The 20,555-nt window shown below is 37.7% G+C and overlaps 1 protein-coding gene across 1 annotated transcript; it reads right to left on the minus strand.

The window, feature by feature from the left end:
* Positions 1-31: 31 nt before the first annotated feature.
* On the minus strand, positions 32-2,703 carry LOC118432923 (cytochrome P450 3A24-like). The gene is made up of 7 exons (XM_035852527.1): positions 2,448-2,703; positions 2,350-2,363; positions 1,940-2,073; positions 1,703-1,859; positions 1,493-1,644; positions 693-1,208; positions 32-380 (listed from the first exon to the last, which is right to left on the minus strand). Exons 1-7 carry the CDS (start codon positions 2,679-2,681, stop codon positions 76-78), a joined length of 1,512 nt encoding a protein of 503 aa, XP_035708420.1. The 5' UTR covers positions 2,682-2,703; the 3' UTR covers positions 32-75.
* Between the last annotated feature and the right edge of the window lie 17,852 nt (positions 2,704-20,555).

Here is a 20,555-nt window from a genome sequence, read left to right on the forward strand (position 1 = left end):
ATATATTGAGACTGACGAAATTTTGATGGAATTTGCACTAATTTTATTTATTTACGCGTGAAAAACAATTAAGATTCACTTCCTTGGGACCATGGTCAACTTGAAAGGCTCATAATTATTTAAAAATAAACGTCCCGGTTTCATCTTCAATTTAGCTCCTTCGGTATCCTCGAATCTGAAATGTTTCAAAACGGAGGCCATCGTCATTTGAATTTCCTCCTTGGCAAACCTCATCCCGATGCAGTTGTGTGGACCTTGGCCGAAAGAAAGGAACGCGTATGGGTTCAAAGCATCCTTGTTTTCGGGTAAAAATCGCTCCGGTTTCCATTCGTACGGTTCGGGATAGTTTTTCTCGTCGAAATGCACAGCAAAGACGGGAACTGAAATGTTAATTAATTTTTTAGGACAGTTAGGGATAAAATTGCGGGATTCTTGATGCCAAATGTTAACCTCCTCGTTTCTAACGTGGCAGGATATAAAATCTGAGTGGTCAAAAATTTTGCAAGAATTTTGCATTAAAAATAATGCCCAAGCCGAATTTTTCTAGACAACAACAGTTAAAAAAGTGCTAATGCTTCATGGAAGTCCTGAGTGTCACATTGTTTCCCACATTATAAAAAAATTTGTGCAAAAAATTCGCAAAAAGTTTGCAATAAAAATTCCCCCACGAGATTCACTTAATTATTCATCACCTTGAATTGTCGTCCCCTTCTTCACCTTCAACCCCGTTCCTTTATGAGTCCAATCACTCTGGCAGTCACGTTCCAGTCGTATTAATGCCGGGTTCATTCTGAGCGTCTCGTTCATGCAGGCGTTCAAATAGACAAGTTCGCTGACATGGTCATGCTCAATTTTTCCGTCGTGTCGCTCATAAAAATCGTCCACTTCTCGAATAAGCTTGTCCTGCTTGTCTGGTTTTTGTGACAATCTGAACGCCATTAAAGTCAACGTTTCTGCCGTGGTTTGGAAGCCTGCGAATAAAAACGCCATCGCCTGACACATCGCGGTCGTTGGTGTGATGCCCAATCGGCCATAGTCTGGATCCGTTTTGCACTTGTCGATCATGTCATTCATCACGTCGACGAAGTCGTTGGCACGTTGTCCACTTTGTTTTCGCGTGGAGAGGATATTTTTCAAGAGGTCGCCAAAAAAGTTGATGGCATCGAGGGGAAAAACCGGTTCCATTTTGACCAGGAAGGGGAACATTTCTGAACAAAAAAAGTATGTACATGAGTGGAAATTATGAAACATTTGGGGTATTCATGATTCCTTCGTATCTTTTAGTATTCTTCGTATCGTAAAATAAGTTACGACGGTATTGAGATTTTGCAAGCGTCGTAAGATTTTGACATAAAAATTGTGTTATTAAGGTTATAATTTTTGCGAGGCTTGGACTCTTGTTTTTTCTTCGTAAACTATTTTGCGATACTAAGGCTATGAAGGAATAATGAATCATTTTGTGATTTCCGTTTTATTCATATTGTGCACTTACGGACTAAACTAAACATCCAGCTGGGTTCTTCATCATCAAGCGTTAATTTCCTCACGTAGCGGAAGAAAGGGTCGTTTGTATCATCTAAAACGTTGATCCTTGTCCCGAAAGCGCAACGCGCTATGACATCGAGCGTCAATGAGGTGAAATCTCTGAACAAAAAAATATGATTTAATACATGAGGAAATATCGTAAATTTGATTTCGATACATTTTGGGGTTAACTATACAGCGCTGGCCGTCAGCCTTTTTAATCAGCTTGTCCATCCAGTCGTGAATCGTGTCGAGCATTTGATAACTCATCGTCTTAATCTTTCCGGTTGTGAGTTGAGGGGAAAAATATGTTCGAACCACTTTCCATTTCTCGTCTGAAATGAAATTGCATAGAATTAAAAATTTTCAGGTCTTAAAGATAATGAAATATGCATATATAGATAATTTTGCATACATGGAAGAATGTCCATCATATCATTGATTAATTCATGCCCCTCGTCATACATTCGTTTATTTTGGAAATGGTCAAAGTCCTTAATAAAAATCAATCGAATAAGGTCCGGGTCGGTTATGTAAATATGTGGAGCCCTACCAAACAAATGGTAAGGTAAAACAAATTGGTAAAACAAATAAATAAAATTATTTATGTTTGGTGTTTAACAATGAGGGTGTTCATTACGAGTGCACATCATTAGCAAAAAAACAAAGTTCGCACAAAAATGGATTGAAAATTCATTTGCGAACTTATTTACGCATCTCTAAGGCTAGTATTTAGTTGGTATTTTTTTCAAAATTATGTTTCAAACATTTGAATTAGTAATGAATACACTCAATACTGATAAAATTTCCACTATAAACCATTACCTTCCTTCGTACATCTGCAAGTAATAAGCATGTAAAAGTAAACGAGTGACTACTTTTGAGATGATAAACAATTTCCGACAAATACATAAATAGCTCACCCCAAAAATAGGACCGTACATCTTGACACGTTTTATATCCTCTTCACAACAAATCCCCTTGTAAAAGAAGGGATCACTTCCCCCAACGAAATATGGCTTTATCAAGGCTGGAAGGCCCTCCGTGGTCTCTAAAACTCCATAGTGCCATCGAGTATAAATAACCCCTGATGCTACCACCCCCACGAGAAGGGTAATAAATATGTAGCCTGCCCAGGTTAAAAGTTCCAAAATCATGATGATGCTTGCGATATGCAGAATAAAATGTCAACTGAACTGAACATGAGCTTGATTCGAATTTATATACCAGTATTTTGCATCATGATTTGAAACGCCAATCTGCCAGTCGACCCCTGTGGCCGTGTGCCAAAGAAAGTCTGCCAGTTGACCCGTTCAGACTATTGCTGCGTGGAGATACATACATATGTACATAAATATGTACATATGTATGTATGAGCCAGGCTAAAGTTATCTCAATTCGGTGTGACTTTGTAAATCGCGAGTTTGTTTTTTGCATACATATTTATGAACATGTGCTCCTATATCAATATCTGAGGACGAGTCCAAAACCCATACTGGTTGGTTTTAGATCTGTATGATATTGCATTTTGAGTTAACGATGTTATTGCACATTTTTTCTGCATATGCATACATACGTACAATTTGTGCAAGGTCACAGTCACATGGTACATGTGTCAAATGTGATTATATACATATGTATGTACATATGCAAGTAAATTGGATTGTGTCACACAATTTGAGTGCCGTAAGATAAACTTACTGAAAAAGTTGTTGCTTATGAAAAGTGAATACAATGTGAATTACAATTTGTCATTTTTTCTATTTACTGTGTGAACGAGTGTAGAGTGAGTAATATTTGTAAAAGTTGCCCATTTTAATATACTTACTTTAATATATATTGACGAATATGTTTGACATGCGTTATCATTTTCCATGCCTATCCCAGATATATGTATTTACTTTTACTCATGCTTACATAGATCAACCCTTGTATAAACGGAATACAAAAAATGTGGCGAAACCAAATGCGACATTTGTATGTACATACAAAAGTAACTTCACCAATACCGCATAGCTTTAAAATCACAAAAATTACCACGTCATGCATGAAATAATCGGTAAATTTCTTCAATTTCCTTAATTAAATAGTGTACCAAAATCTGCTTCTTTTCTTTACTACCATGTTTCTTATGTCCTAGGTATTTTCTCCATTATCTTTACATTCATTTACAAGTATACGAACTAGTCGCACATTACATCTTGTATAGCGTACTTTTCCTGAATAACATTTTACACCTTGTATCACACTAGCAAAGTATTTTGCCCACTTCTGAAAACAAAATATTATTCGCCTCATAATTATTACACTCCAAGTTACTAGATACACTTTAATATCAATTATGTCACAATCACTTAATAAAACTTTGAAGCATTCCGCCCCAAAACAAGTCACACCCACCAGCAACAATCCACAGCAGAAGGCAAACGAATATTTCAACGCTTCATACGATACGGGCTCCCATAACGAAAATTTTCTCCCAATATTTCCTCCCACGTGTAACACTTTTCTCAAAAAAGTACTCCTGCTCCTCCCTTTCAAAAATTCATAACCTTGTCTCCTCTTTTTCGCCAGGTTTATCAATTTCTTCCACTGTCCGAAAATTCCAGCCTGCTCTAATTGTCCCAAACCCTTGGAGTACAAAGGGTACAAAAAATTGCGTTTCCCAACCCAAGGAACGCGACTGTTGAACGGAGTCACGGCGTGATTTCGTACCACGATGGGGTCTGAAAATGATTGAATTGCTTCCACAAATATTTCAGCCTCGATGACACGGTCCAACACAACTATCGGCCAGTCGACGCTTTCGACCCTTGCATTTGTTGAGGTCACCCCAACCTTCCGACTTATGTTGGACGCGAGCTGGAATTTATTTCCGGAAATGTATTTCGTCCTTTGGCTTAACTTTTGGAGAAATTTCTTTGTTCCATTATTCAGTGTTGCTGCTAAAAGATCTGGTATCATTCCTACCGTCAAGATGGATTCTGGAAACTCATTTTTACGCCAGGCTTCCGACATCGTCACGACGTCCCAATCAGTTTCTTGAAGGAGTTCATCTAATTATGGTGGTACGTAGGGACCCAGTTTGGCCGTCATGCAGGAAAAAAGTTCCCCTTGGTAGAATATTCCAAGCAAAAATATAACCGCGTACCAAACCCCGATAAATATTAATGCTTTCCCGCCACAATTCAAAAATTCAGCAGCGGTCCAATGTCCATCAGTTTGGCCGAGTATCGTCGAAATTGTCCAGAACGTTTTGTCCCATAAATTTCCTCGCAGAGTAGTTTTCATCCGAGAAAAATGCACTGCAGTCAAAGTAACGCCAAAAACGCTGAGCAGCGTTAACAGCCACATTGCCGAGTCGAATGGCATTATCAGCGTTTCAAAACTCATCTCAATTTTTGGCACGATCACCAGAAATATATAAGGTAAATAATCTACGGCATGGGTATACCACACTTTCCTGTTAGGACTTCTCCTCATTACATAATTCTTGTTGAAATTTTTGTCCGCGAGATTTTTAAACGTAGGTGTGCTTACTAGCACTCTGTTAACAGCTCGAATCATCGTAAAATTCGGGAACACATCTTTTCGATCTACATACTTTGAGAAATTATGTTTTGCTGCGATAACCTGGTTGGCGCAGATCTCCCACGGAATAATATTTCGAAAACTGTAGCTAACACAATCATTGGGAACAAATGGTTCGTTTTGGATGATTATACTGAAAGTGACCACACTATTTTGCAAATTCCCATTGTATTTGGCCCAAGCGGATGAAATTTTTCGCAATGTCCGGAATTTCGGCATTGCGACAGCTTTCTTTGTACACGGGATGCAAATAATTTGCAACGGGAAGCCGTCACGGAACATGATAACACTGGAAGTCAACCAAGCGTCTGCCCAGTAAAATTCGATGCCTGCAGTTACTCTGGGGTCGAGATGGATGAAAATATAGGTCGGATTTTCGTTCGATAAACCCATTCCGAAGACAAGTTGGTTTAGGAGATATCTCCAAGCGAGTTGTTCGGGCCCTGGATTGAATAGAGGAACGAGAAATGTAGCGATTCTGGGGTCAAATCGTGGAGCGAATTTTGAAAATGCTGTGTTCAGTGGGACAGATTGATTAAGTAAATTTTTAAAACTGTACCGCGATTGGTTGAATACATTCCAATTTGGAACATTGTCAAGAACCAAGGGACAGAATGGGTTTGCTGAAATGATTCCGTGGAAAATTAAATGGTAAACGTGGTTATGCAGTTCTTGAAAATCTAGAATAAATTGGAGAGTAATATCTTCCAAGAAGTTTGGCTGGTATAATTCTAATGTGGGTGAAGGGGATGAAGATATAGGTACGTAAGCAATTAGCGTTAGTATTGCTAAAATCATAGTAACGTCAAAACCCATAACGAAAGGTGGTACATTAGATAGAGAGAATATCTGTACTACTCAACTTTAAAGGACACACCAGACCAAGATTTTCATATTGGTGCGTGTTACATCCGAATTATTTTGGTCCAAAGTATTTTAATTGTAAAATACAACCTCGTGAAAATTTACTCAAGATTAAAAAAATTAGTTCTGGATGGGGAAAATCAGGATGATCGATTTTCATTTAGCGCCATTATGTTTGACAAAAAACTTTGATTCTAAAAACATGAATAAATTTGCTCAAAGTTGTATTTTACAATGAAAATCGTCCATTTGACCCGAATTGGGGTGTAACACCTACTATGGTCTATGCAAGGGGAATTCTTGAAGGGCAACTTAACACCCAGCAGATACAAATCTTGGACACAAGTTCAAATTGGACTAAACAGGTTATCATAATCAAATCGCCATGGGTCGCCTTATCGATTAAGATAAATACATATACATTCATATGTAAACAACCGAATTGTTCCAAGCCTAGAGTATAAAAGATTATCTACTTCAGAAAATTATTGTACCTAATTTAGTAATTTAGTTAAGTATGTTAAAAAGTCTGAGTGCCGGAAAAACACATCCTACTTTACAAATATGAGTTAGCGTCGCAAGGTGTTTAGATTTATCTGAATGAGGATGTAAAACTTTTATAATTCGTATCCTGCGAATACAATTTACTATCCAAGTAATGATATGAATGAAAAATGATACACGTGTATACAGTAGTCATTATACGGCTTTCATTTAATTTGAACCAATTATGTATAGATTGGTCTTTGGTCTTGGAAAACTAGACCAACACAGCCATAAACTAACCCACGCAGATAGATGGTCACACACGTAACTTAGGATTAGCGATACGTACATACATATATTTGCATTTCACTAGGACTTTGAAAAAATTAAATTTTCGTCAGTGTACTCAGGTTTTATTAGAACCAGAATTGGCAGGTGGGTAAGAAGTCGTGCATTTTCGTTCCTTAAATAACATGATAATTATGATAACGTTTAGTTTAACATACATTTTTAGCTATCCATATCTATGCATTCAATATAATATAGGTATTCCTATGTGTTTATGTATATGCATGATGAATTAGGTGGTAAGGCATCCTCTATTAAAAATTCGAGTGCAAAAAATCCAGCAATAAACACTGTTTAGTAGAACATGTATCTCAAATAAATAATATTTACATACTTGTATATGTACGTACATCTATATGTGCCGTAAGTTTTGTACATAATAATCACTGTTTTGTAATAAAAATAACTTTACAAATAGTACATTCGCAGCATCAATATTGCAAGATTTTCTTTAAACCATAGCGTGAAATGGCCAATATTTTTCTTAAATTTTCTTAATCAAATTGTATTCCAAACTTGCTTAGTATTTTAACTACGCTGTTTCTTGAAAAGTATTTTGCACCTCATATTTTCACACAGAAGGCATGTAATTAACGCGTCTCATAAATGTCTACATGAAAATGTTTCCTAATATTATTTTGCTGGTCTCATATAAATTTGTAACTAACTCTTAAAAAGTCTTATAAAAACAGTTTTTATTTCATATTTTTATCAGACTTTCAGTATTAACAAAGCCTTGATTGATTTTTTGGGGCGACCAGGACCATGTCGACGACCTAGGGGAATATCTTTAGCCTCAGATCTACGTTCAAAAAACTTCTTATGAACTGCTACTATTAGCCCTATTAAATGTTTGCACACATAAGTTTTCAAGAAGACTGGACAAGTACATACGGATTCTTGATAATTAGAGGTTTTGAACGTCACTTTCTACAGACGTGTTGTACATAGTTGGTAGGTATCAAAGCTTTCCCAGGATAGCATTTCACTAATTCGCAAGAATTTGTTAACGTCATTCTCCCTTAACATTGGTTTCCCTCTTGCAGATATAAAATGTTGAACTACGTCACCACTCGTCCGATATTTAATGTATGTATGTTCATTTTTAATATACTCAATCAAATCATTTGCACTTTCCCTGTACTTTTGACAGAATAATTCTTCTCCAAGATTGAACTCCTCAACTAATTTTGCCAGTTGAAGATGTGTCACGTCCGTTTTTATATCACTCCACAAATTTTTGTTCTTGAGAAGCGATTTGTGCGAGTCAATATTCTTGCAGGTATATGGCACTTCAAGAGAAGGACAAAGATAAGCAATCGTTTAGAAAAAATTATCCAATTACGAGACAAATGTAAATACTAATGAGACATTTTTTTGTATTAAGAGACGTTTTCCATGTAGGCAACTCGAATATTATTTATGAGAAAGTTTATTTATATTTAAGAGTCGCTAAAATTTAATGCCTTCAAGTACGTGAAAAAGTCTCACTTTACATATTGCAAGACATATCTTTCCTGAATAACATCTTATACATTTTGCAGCTTGTATCACTCGACTAAAGAATTCTGCCCATCTCTGAAAACAAAATATTACTCGCCTAATGGTAGTCACACTCCAAGTAGCAAGCCACATCCTAATATCAACTATTCCATATTTAATTAATAATGACATTAAGCATTCCATCGCAAAGCAGGCCACTCCCACCACTTTCAAGACGCAACAAAAGGCAAAAGCATATTGCATCGCTTCAAACGACACAGGCTCCCATGCCGAAAATTGAACCAAAGCATTTCCTCCCACGTGTAACATTTTTCTTAAGAAAATGCTCCTGCTCCTCCCCTTCAAAAACATGTAGCCTTGTCTCCTCTTTTTTGCTAAATCTCCGAATTTCTTCCACTGTCCATAAATTCCGGACTGCTCTAATTGCCCCAAACCCCGGGAGTACAAAGGGTATAGAAAATTACGTTTCCCTACCCAAGGAACGCGACTATTGAACGGAGTCATTGAGTGATTTCGTACCACGATGGGGTCCAAAAATGATTGAATTGCTTCCACAAACATATCGGCCTGTAGCACGCGGTCTAACACGATTATGGGCAAGTTGACCATGACCAACGCCTCATTAGTTGATGTCACTTCAAGCTTTCCACTAATGTTGGACGCGAGCTGGAATTTATTTCCGGATAGGAATATAGTCCTGTCCCTCAACATTTGGAGAAATTCTTTCCTTAGGTTATTCCGTGTTCCCGCCAACAGATCCGGCATCATCCCCGCGGTCAAGCTGGATGCTAAAATTCCGGTGTCAAGCAGGACGTCCGACATCGTCACGACATCCCAATCAGTTTCTTGAAGCAATTGATCTAATTTTGGTGGTACGTAGGGACCAAGTTTATCCATTTCCTCCCACGTGTAACATTTTTCTTAAGAAAATGCTCCTGCTCCTCCCCTTCAAAAATATGTAGCCTTGTCTCCTCTTTTTCGCCAGGTTTATAAATTTCTTCCACTGTCCGAAAATTCCAGATTGATCTAATTGTCCCAAACCCCGAGAGTACAAAGGGTACAAGAAATTTCGTTTTCCTACCCACGGAACGCGACTATTGAACGGAGTCATGGCGTGATTTCGTACCACGATCGGGTTAAGAAATGATTGAATTGCTTCCACAAACATTTCCGTCTCGACGACACGGTCAAATACAATTATGGGCAAATTGATTTCAACGATCGTCCCATTTGTTGAGGTCACCCCAAGCTTTCCACTAATATTGGATGCTATCTGGAATTTATTTCCGGAAATGTATTTCGTTCTTTCGCTTAACTTTTGGAGAAATTTCTTTCTTCCATTATTCCCCGTTGCTGCTAAAAGATCTGGTATCATTCCTACTGTCAAGATGGATTCTGGAAACTTATTGTTACGCCAGGCATCTGACATCGTCACGATATCCCAATCAGTTTCTTGAAGTAGTTGATCTAATTTTGATGGTACGTAGGGACCTAGTTTGGCCGTCATACAGGAAAAAAGTTCCCCTTGGTAAAAGTTATCAAGTAAAAATATAACCGCGTACCAAACCCCGATAAATATGAACCATTTTCCGCCACAATTTAAAAATTCGGCCCTTGTCCAATCTGCATCCGTTTGGCCGAGTATCGTCGAAATTGTCCAGAACGTTTTGTTCCACATATTTTCCCGCAGAGTAGTTTTCATCCGAGAAAAACTTACTGCAGTCAGAATAACGCCAAATACGCTGAGCAGCATTAACAGCCATGTTTCCGAGTCGAATGGCATCATTAAAGTTTCACTCCTATTTCTTACGAACTTCTCGTTGAAATTTTTATTCACGAGATCTTGAAAGGTAGGAGTGCTCACCGGAAATGTGTTTAAATCTCGAGTTATCGTACGATTCGGGAACATATCTTTTTGGTAAAGATATTTTGAGAAATTATGTTTCTCTACGATTGTTTCGTCCGCACAAATCTCCCGCCAAAGAATATTGCGAACATTGTAAGTTACGCAATTATTAAGATCTTCAGGTTCATGCTTTACGATTACATTGAGAGTGAAAACAAGACTATTTTCCAAATTCCCGTTGTATTTTCTCCAGGCGGATGAAATGTTTTCTAACGTCGACAATCTGGGCATTGCGATAGGTTTATTTTTACACGGGATGCAAAGAATTTGTAACGGGAAGCCACTTCGGAACATGACGACTCTTGAAGTCACCCCAGAAACATTATCAGGTCACGGTGATATCATCGCGACGAAATTTTGGGGACGTTCTGATGTCGCCAGAATGTCCACCATTGTCGCCTTTGCATCGTTCCGATCTCTTCAGATAGTTCCTATTTCGCTTAGCTAGCACATCCTCATCACATCCTCCAAGTGATATCAACGCGATATGCTATGTATCTCACTCATGGAGATCAAGGGGACCTTACTCGGTGATGTTATAAAGACATCGCATGAACCTCATTCGAAATAATTTAGGGACGTACTAGCGACAATATTAGGATAGTGATTATTTCATTTATTAATTCGTTTTACTAATTGAATGGACTATACATCAGTTTGTTTAGTGAGCATCAAAACATTATTAAATTATAACAAATAAGAATTGTTTCATACTAGTGTCTAGGCTTTTTAGACGCTTCATTCTTTTTAATTCGGTCAGGAGCATGTTCAGACCATGATGAGATTGCTTCCTCAGCTTCTGCCTCGGTCGATGAGAAATTTTTTGCAGCGGGGGTAGCGCCTATTTGATCAAATTATATATTAGATGGTTACCTTGTATCAAATTTAATTATGACCTTTAAAAACTACGAAAATTGGCTGCAAAAGACAAGCCTTACCTATTACGACTGAGCATGTCGAGGTGCTAGAAAAATTGAAATTTCCCTTTTGGCCTTTCAAACTAACATATTTGGCTACATTATCCACCATTAATTTCTTCAGCATTCTTCTTATCGTTTCTCCGCAATCCGCTCCACCGCATCTCATCAAACATCTTTTCTGTATTAAGACAAATAATTCAAATCTTTAGTTTATATATAAACTTGACGGACAGCGTCAAGTTATATACATTAAGAATAATTCTTCAAAACAAATTGAACGGCTAAAGTTAACCGACACATCTTACCAATGAGAGTTTATCGTCATCGCAAAGGGCTGCATCAAATTCTTTAAATTCTTCAGGTGATTGAAATGGCTGCTGTAAAATTTACGGCTGATCGTTATCCGCAGATAATTTATCTTTGAATAGTTTGCTGTAATTTGGATCAATGGGCTACTTAACTATTGAATTCGCTGTTGGGTGGGGAATAGCAAATCCAAGTAAACATGACAAAAAGAAAATGGCGGAAAAAATGCACTAGGGATGTTGTAGGGATGTCTGGAGGATAACTTTTGCAGTGATGCCCTTGCCACCAAGTGATGTTGTGAAGATGTTTTGAGGATAGTGTCAGCGATATCTATTGGACAACACACCAATGAGTTCACATACATCATCCGATGATCTATTTGAGATAACCTGAGGATATCAATTAATTACATCGTGAGGATGTGTATTGCGGATAAAAATAGTAGGTTATGTGAAATCGTATCGATATCGCTAAGATATCATATAGGGGATATCTTCCAACCTCTCCTAATGAGGAGAATTTGATATCTTGGCGATTTGTAGCGTTTCTGGGGCAATGACGCGTCTGACCAGTAAAATTTTATACTTGCAGCTACTCTGGGGTCAAAATGGATGAAAATATAGGTCGGATTTTCGTTCGATAAGCCCATTCCGAGCATAACTTGGTTTAGGAGATATCTCCATTCGTGTATTCCGGGACCTGGGTTGAATGGAGGGAGTAGAAATGTCGCAATTCTGGGGTCAAATCTTGCAGCGAATTTTGAAAATGCTGTGTTTAGTGGGAAAGATTGATTCATTAAATTTCTATAATTGTACAGCGATTGTTTCACATCCCAATTTTGGATGTTGTCAAGAACCAAGGGAGAGAACGGATTTGCTGAAATAATTTTGTGGAAAATTAGGTGATGAATTTGGTTCTTCAAGTCTTGCAAATCTAGAATAAATTGGATGGAAATATCCTCAAAGAAATTTGGCTGGTGTAATTCTAACGTAGAAGTGGGTGAAGATCCAGCTAAGTAGATGGTTAGTGTTAGTATTGATAAAATCATGGTGATATCGAGCCTCGATTAAGTTAGGATATTGTGCAGTAAGTAGATTCCTAGACAGGGAGAATACTTCTCCTCGTTAAGTAACACTCCAGACCAAGAATTTCACTTACACATTGGTGCGTGTTACATTCCAATTATCTTGATTCAAAGTATTTTAATTGTAAAATACAACCTCGTTAAATTGTATTCAAGATTTAAAAAATGTTCTAGTTGTTGATGGGGAAAATCAGGATGCCGAAGCCGATACTAGTCGATTTTCATGAGCACCGTTGTGTTTCACAAAAATACTTCCGTTTCTAAAAACATCTTGAATAAATTTGTTCCAAGCTGTATTTTAGAATAAAATCTTCAATTTAACCAGGAATAAGGATAATTGGGGTATAACACCCACCAGCATAGATCGGAGTACTCCGGGCTTGGAGTACGTACTCCGGCCTCCGGAGGCCGGAGTACGCAGCTTTTTCTGGAGGCCGGAGTACGCGGAGGCCGGAGTACACGTGGCCAGCCGGAGGCCGGAGTACGCGGAGGCCGGAGTACGCATGGCCGGCCGGAGGCCGGAGTACGCAAAATTTCCGATCGCATAGATAGGAGAATTCCGGGCTTGGAGTACGTATTCCGGCCTCCGGAGGCCGGAGTACGCGACTTTTTCTGGAGGCCGGAGTACGCGGAGGCCGGAGTACGCATGGCCGGCCGGAGGCCGGAGTACGCATGGCCGGCCGGAGGCCGGAGTACGCATGGCCGGCCGGAGGCCGGAGTACGCAAAATATCCGATCTATGCCCACCAGTATCTACATATGTAAAAGGAATTTTTGACTGGTACCTTAATATCCTGCAAAAACAAGTGTTGGACACAAGTTATCATTATCAAATCGCCATGGGCCGCACTTATCGATTAGGATTAATTCATATATGTACATACATGTGTACATATGTACGTAGGTAAACAAGCCAATTCTTACAGGGCTCGTATGTTAACAATTATCTACCTGAAGTTCGTGTCGTAAATTATTGCACCTAATTTAGTAATTTAAGCATGTTAAATGTATGAATACGAAATAAAACTTTGCTGACACTGTGACAGTTTATCATAGCACCATGTAATTTTGCATATGTACATACATATAAGTAAAACATGAATATAAACGAATTAGAATGGCGCTGGTCGTTTAGCGGATGTGAAATGGTTTATACATACAACATACGTATTTACACCAATCCCTCCATAAACCAACCCACGCAGAAAGATTATTTACCATGGTTACGGCGATGGCAATATAAGTTTGCAATTCACTAGAAATTTGAAACAAAATTAGATCCTTGTCAGTATTTAAGTATTAGGGTTTTATTACTTACAACCCGAGTGTGCAAGGGCAAAGAGTTATACCTTTTCTATGTACTTTTGCCATTGCCCGAAATGCATTTTTGGTACATCGGGGAATGTTTTTATATATGTACAGTACGCAATGGAGCTTTCACTAGGGTTGCCGCGGGCAACGGGTCGGGTACCCGTTACCCGCATACCCGCACGATTTTTGCGGGTGCCCGCTATCTGTCCGGTAGCTGGAACTACCCGCACGGGTAACGGCTAATTCAGTTTTTATTTAAATTTCTTCATAACTCAGTTTAAATAGAAAGTTAACAGCTCATCAGGCCGTTTACCAACAAATGCATCAATTTCCTATTTATTCACTTCAAAATTTGTCATTTACCAGCAACAAGAGTTTATTAGAAGCGATTCTTTTCAGAAACTGGAGAAGTCTACGACAGTCTCAGGACATAAATACTTTTCTTTAAGGAACTGCTACATCGGAATTGTCTAGTTACCGTAAAACCTCTATTTATAGCCCTATTCTAATTATAGCCGGGTCTGGAGACCAAGATTTCAAAATTTTAGCCGGGTCTCTAATTATAGCCGGGTCCCAAATTATGACCGGGTTTCTAGTTATGGCTTGTATTTGACGCTTTGCCCCCGTTGATACCCAATCGTAGAAAAATACTGAACATCTAGTTAATCGACGAATAAGGTCAAAATTTACAGAATTATGTGTGAGGATCTTAATAAGAATGCATGTAATCACAACACAAAGTTTTTAAAAACTACAAAACCTCGTCTAAAGAAGTAGATTTAAAGCGAATATTTAACTGATGTCATATTTTGCTCAATAAAATAACTCAAATCGAGTCAACATTAATTATTCGCTAATTTTATAATGACAAAAATTACGCGGAACAAATTTTAGCCGGGTCTCTAATTATAGCCGGTCTCTAATTGTAGCCGGGTCTGTGACACCCAGTTTTGGGTTTTAGCCCCGGCTATAAATAGAGGTTTTACGGTATATATGTCAAGAAATCAAGCCAGAAATTAGGACACATGGTGCATATCTTTCCTGATTGACCTCTTTAAAGAAAAATTTTTGGGGAAAGCATGAGCGCCTTAGTATATATTCTCTGTATGGAGGAAATAACGAGAAAACTCACTATAAAATTGAAATTTGCTCCCAATATTTCTTCCAAGGGCCATTCAACGGAAAGATACATACATAGGTGTGAGTTTATTCCTAATGTTTGGCTCGATTTTTTATACAAGTCGTTGGGAAATTCCAGTGTAACATAAAAAAATGTTTCATTTTAATTCCGGGAAGTGCGCCGAAATTATTGTTTCTCAAGTAAAACTAGCCTGCTCCTAAATTTCAGCTTTAATTTGATTCTTACATACATGTATTTAGGCCGGACTGACAATCTCTTAAAACAAATGTGATGTGACTCACATTGCTTGATGACAAAAACAACTTACATAAATCAAATTGAAAGCAAAAATTCTGTTTGTGTACGAATTTTTTAATGAAAACGTAATTTAAATCAAAATTTCAAAAAATCAAGCTAAAGAAAAAGTTTCAGGAACAACTAATGACATCTTATCAAACTATTTTGAAAGCATCATCTCCAAGTACTTATCAACCTGAAATAGCAAAAAATTAATAAAATCGATTTTATTTTGGACGTTAGTTAGTATTTAACTTGATTCTCATAACGGGTAACGGGTAACGGGTAGTTGGACTGCGGGTAGCGGGTCGGGTAACGGGAAGCAATTTCGCTTCCCGCGGCAACCCTAGGTTTCACACCTTACTGAAATTATTCACAGGGCGAATAAATAAATATTTGTATGTACATATAAGGGTGGCCCCAAGGATTTATGTTAACTAAATGTCATCGTAGTTACATACATACTTAATGTGCACATGATTACATTTAGTTTACAGTAATATCCATGCATACATACATATGCATTCAACATATGGATAATGAATTAGGGGTTAAATTGCACCTTACCTTTTGATTATTCGACAGATCAATCCACAAATGAATACTATGTATTTTTTATTGAAACACGTAAATCAAATTTTATTTATAACCCACATATACAATTAATTACTGTACTGTTATATATATATATACATTAAATTCATATGTTCATGAATGTCGTAAATTTTCTATTTGTCCATAAAAAATATAGTTAATAATATTACCATATGTATGTAGTATTAAAATCACAACAATTTCTTTACAACGTTATGAAAGAAATTATAAGTGCTTTTCTTCAATTTCCTTAATTAAATATTATGCCAAAACTTTCTTCGCATCTCAACTAATTTTCTTGCAAGGTATTTTGCATCCCGCATTTTCAATTATGTGAAAACATCGCATTGTACATCCTGTAAGACTTATCTTTCCTGAATAACACATCCATTTTGCACCTTGAGTCATACGTGCAAAGTGTCTTGCCCACACACGGCCACAGAATATTATGCGACTCATAGTAATTACACCCCATGCAACCAGCCACACTTTTATATCAACTACTTCATACTTATTTAACAACGTTATCAAGCATTCCATCACAAAGCAAACCACTCCCACAATAAATAACACGACACAAAAGGCAAAAGCATATTTCATCGCTTCAAACGACACGGGCTCCCAAACAGAAAATTTTCTTACATTATTTTCTCCCACGTGTAACATTTTCCGTAAAAATATACTCCTGCTCCTCCCTCTTAAAAATATGTACCCTTGTCTCCTTTTTTCCCCCAGATTTCCCAATTTCTTCCACTGTCCATAAATTCCGGACTGTTCTAATTGCCCCAAACCCCGGGAGTACAAAGGGTATAAGAAATTACGTTTCCTTACCCACGGAACGCGACTGTTGAACGGAGTCATGGCGTGATTTCGTACCACGATGGGGTTAAGAAACGATTGAATTGCTTCCACAAATATTTCCGTCTCGAAGACACGGTCTACCACAATTATGGGCAAGTTGATCTTGACGATTCGTCCATTCGTTGAGATCACCCCAATTTTCTCAGTAATGTTGAACGCGAGCTGGAATTGATTTCCGGAAAGGAATCTTGTCCTTTCGCTCAACCTATGGAGAAATTCCTTCGTTTGGTTGTTCCGTGTTCCCTCCAAGTGATCCGGTATCATACCCTCTGTCAAGGTGGATGCCAAAATTCCGGTGGGAATCAGGACATCCGACATCGTCACGACATCCCAATCAGTTTCTTGAAGCAATTGATCTAATTTTGGTGGTACGTAGGGACCAAGTTTTGCCGTCATACAAGAAAAAAGTTCTCCTTGGTAAAAGTTTCCAAGTAAAAATATAACCGAGTACCAAATCCCGATAAATATGAACCATTTCCCACCACACTTTATAAATTCTGCTGCCGTCCAACCCCCATCCGTTTGGCCAAGTATCGTCGAAATTGTCCAGAACGTTTTGTCCCACAAATTCCGGCGCAGAGTAGATTTAATCCGAGAAAAATACACTGTTGTCAAAATGACGCTAAATACGCTTAGCAGCGTTAACAGCCACGTTTCCAAGTCGAGCGGCATTATTAGCGTTTCAAAACTCATCTCAAGTCTTGGTGCGATCACTAGAAATATAAAAGGTAAATAATCTATGGAATGCACATACCACACCTTCCTGTCCGGGCTTCTCTTCATTATAAGCTTCTCGTTAAAATCTTTATTCGCGAGGTTATGAAACGTAGGAGTGTTTACCTCCATTTTGTAAAATTTTAGAGTCATCGTACCATTCGGGAACATATCTTTCCGGTAAAGATATTTTGAGAAATTATGTTTGCCCGCAATTACCTCTTCCGCACAGACCTGCCATGGAATAATATTTCGAAAATTGTATGTGACACAAGTACTAAGATCTTCAGGTTCTTGCTTTCCGATTACTTCGAAAGAGAAAACAAGACTATTTTGCAAATTCGCATTGTAGTTTCTCCAAGCAGATGAAATGTTTTGCAATGTGGAGAATCTTGGCAATTCGACAGCTCTCTTTTTGCATGGGATGCAAAGAATGTGCAACGGGTAACCACCACGGAACATGACAATACTCGAAGTCAATGAGGCGTCCGGCCAATAAAATCTGATACCTTTAACTACCCTTGAGTCAAAATGGATGAAAATATAAGTCGGATTTTCGTTCGATAAGCCCATCCCAAGCACAACTTTGTATAGGAGATGTTTCCATTCGTATATTTCGGGACCTGGATCGAACGGTGGGAGGAGAAATGTCGCAATTCTGGGGTTAAATCGGGGAAAGAAGCTTGAAAATGCTGTGTTCAGTGGGAGTGATTGATTAACTAAATTTCTATAATTGTAACGCGATTGTTTCACATTCCAATGAGGGACATTGTCAAGAACCAAGGGACAGAACGGATTGCCTGTAACGATTCTGTGGAAAATTAGGTGATAAATTTGGTTATTGAGATCTTCGAAATCTAGAAAAAATTGGAGTGTAATATCTTCCAAAAAATTTCGCTGGTATATTTCCATTGTAGAAGAGAGTGAGAAAGATGTGACGAAATTAGTAATTAGTAGTAGTATTGCTAAAATCATGGTGTAAGCCATCCCTACCGAAAATTTGGAATGGATTTCTAGATAGTATTAAGACTTTGCAGCCTTAATATCTACATGTTATTCAAGGAACACAAGTCTTGGACACAAGTTCAAATTGGATTGAACAGATAACCACAATCAAATCGTCATGGTTTGTACTTATCGATCGAGATAAGTACATATATATAAATATGGAACAACTAAAATTGGTCAACCACTCAGGTATTAATGATTATCTTGAAGTACGTGCCAAAAATTATTGAACCTAATTTAGTAATTTATGTACTTATCCATGTATGTTGTTAGCAACATGAATCCGGGAAAATTGTTGTAACATTGAAAGTTTATAATGACAACATGAAATTCAACGTTTGCCTGACGATATCATGCAAACATGAGTAACCAGTCATCATGCTCAACTTTCATGGTTACGGCGATGGTTAGATAAGTCTTTAATTAGATGCTTGAAAAAATCAAAGCTTTGAGCGTATGTGTGCATTTATTCAGGTTTTATCAAAACTAGGAAGACAGTATTTAGATTTGCAATTATTTAGTCAACATTAAGATTAAAATTAAGATTTAACAAATTTAAAATGATTTTTCACAGGCGGGCTTTAAAAATTACTTTAATGTTAGCACAGAAAGGTCTACAGTAATTTAAGGACTTGACGAAATGATATTTTCACACTATGCATATATATGTACATAGGTACATAGGTATGTAACATCAAAAATTTTCGCCCTCTTGTTAAAGGGGGAAACCTTATTATGCTGTAAATAAGCGTTACGCTAAGGAACATTTTGTCTATGCATTTGTATCTAACCTCATCATAAATAAATATATACATCAAATACATGTTATTATGAAAGTACATTTTTACGTATGTACATTCGTACGTATGTACATTCGTAAAATGTCACAATTTCTGCAACAATTAGAACTCCAGCCTCTCCCCAAATGGTTATCTTGGTCAAACTATCCATCTATATTCCGCCTTCTACCGTCAATTTTGGAGTAAATGTTAACCTCTGTTAATGTAAATTGTTATGTATAATTTATAAGACTTTATTCAAATTATTATTACTTCAACTTCATATTCCATGTCCATCCAGGTTTATCAACCCAATGTGTCTTCTGCCCACTCAGATTTGTCCATCCAAATAAATAACTACATATGTCAGCTTCCCGTCATGTTTTGTCCACTCAAAAATTTCACGTCCACTACGCTATTTACACCACCATACATATGTAGACGCAAAAAAAGCCACGTAAGCATTTATCCTTGGAAGAATAACGTACTAAAGGTCTTATTATGTCTTACTTTTCGAAATTGTTTGGAATCCGCCATAGGTCAAAGGATAAACTTCCAATTCGAACTGACATTTTTATGGGCAGTGGACAGGAAAAAGCCGATGAATTATGTATCCACAGTGGACGTGAAAATTTTTGAGTTGATAGCTCAAATGGAATGCATTCATAATTATTAAGGGGTGAAGCGAAGCGGAATCCCTTTATGGAAATGTCTTGTTTGTCCGTCCGTCCGTCCATATCCACGGTAACTTTATAACGGGTTCGAATTTCGACATGAGGTTTTCGCCAACGTGCTTCTAATTTTTTGGAACGGGATTAGTTCGAATATGGGCGTTGTAGGTTATAAGATCACGGCGCCAAGGTCCTGAGATAAACGGTCAAACGTGTCGAATTTTTTGTTTCGACCGTTTTAGGTTTGGGGTAGGATTTCAGAAATCGACATGGTTTTGACGGATCCAGAGGGGGGCGTGGGGGAGGGGGATTTTGAAAGATACTTGAGTTTTTTCTTGAGGGATAATCCAAATGAGGACTGTCCAAACGGTGACTGTGTCGCTTCACCCCTTTGCTACATTTCGTTTGCAACGGTTTATTTATCATGTATGAGCGGACACTGCACAGTTATAAAGTGGACAATATTGTCTTGGGTGGAAAGCGGAAACTGGACAAGTGAGCATCATTATTCAGAGTGGATAGTGAACAAGTGGACAACATATTTTTGGATAGAAGGTGGACAAGTAGACGCTAGCTTGTATACCTATAATGAAAAATGCAATTTCTTAAGATCCATCAACTGTTTCAACTTTGTCCATTTTGATTCAAGGTGATTATAATATGTAAGAC

Source organism: Folsomia candida, unplaced genomic scaffold, assembly GCF_002217175.1.
Source record: "Folsomia candida strain VU population unplaced genomic scaffold, ASM221717v1 Fcan01_Sc005, whole genome shotgun sequence".
Taxonomy (NCBI): domain Eukaryota; kingdom Metazoa; phylum Arthropoda; class Collembola; order Entomobryomorpha; family Isotomidae; genus Folsomia; species Folsomia candida.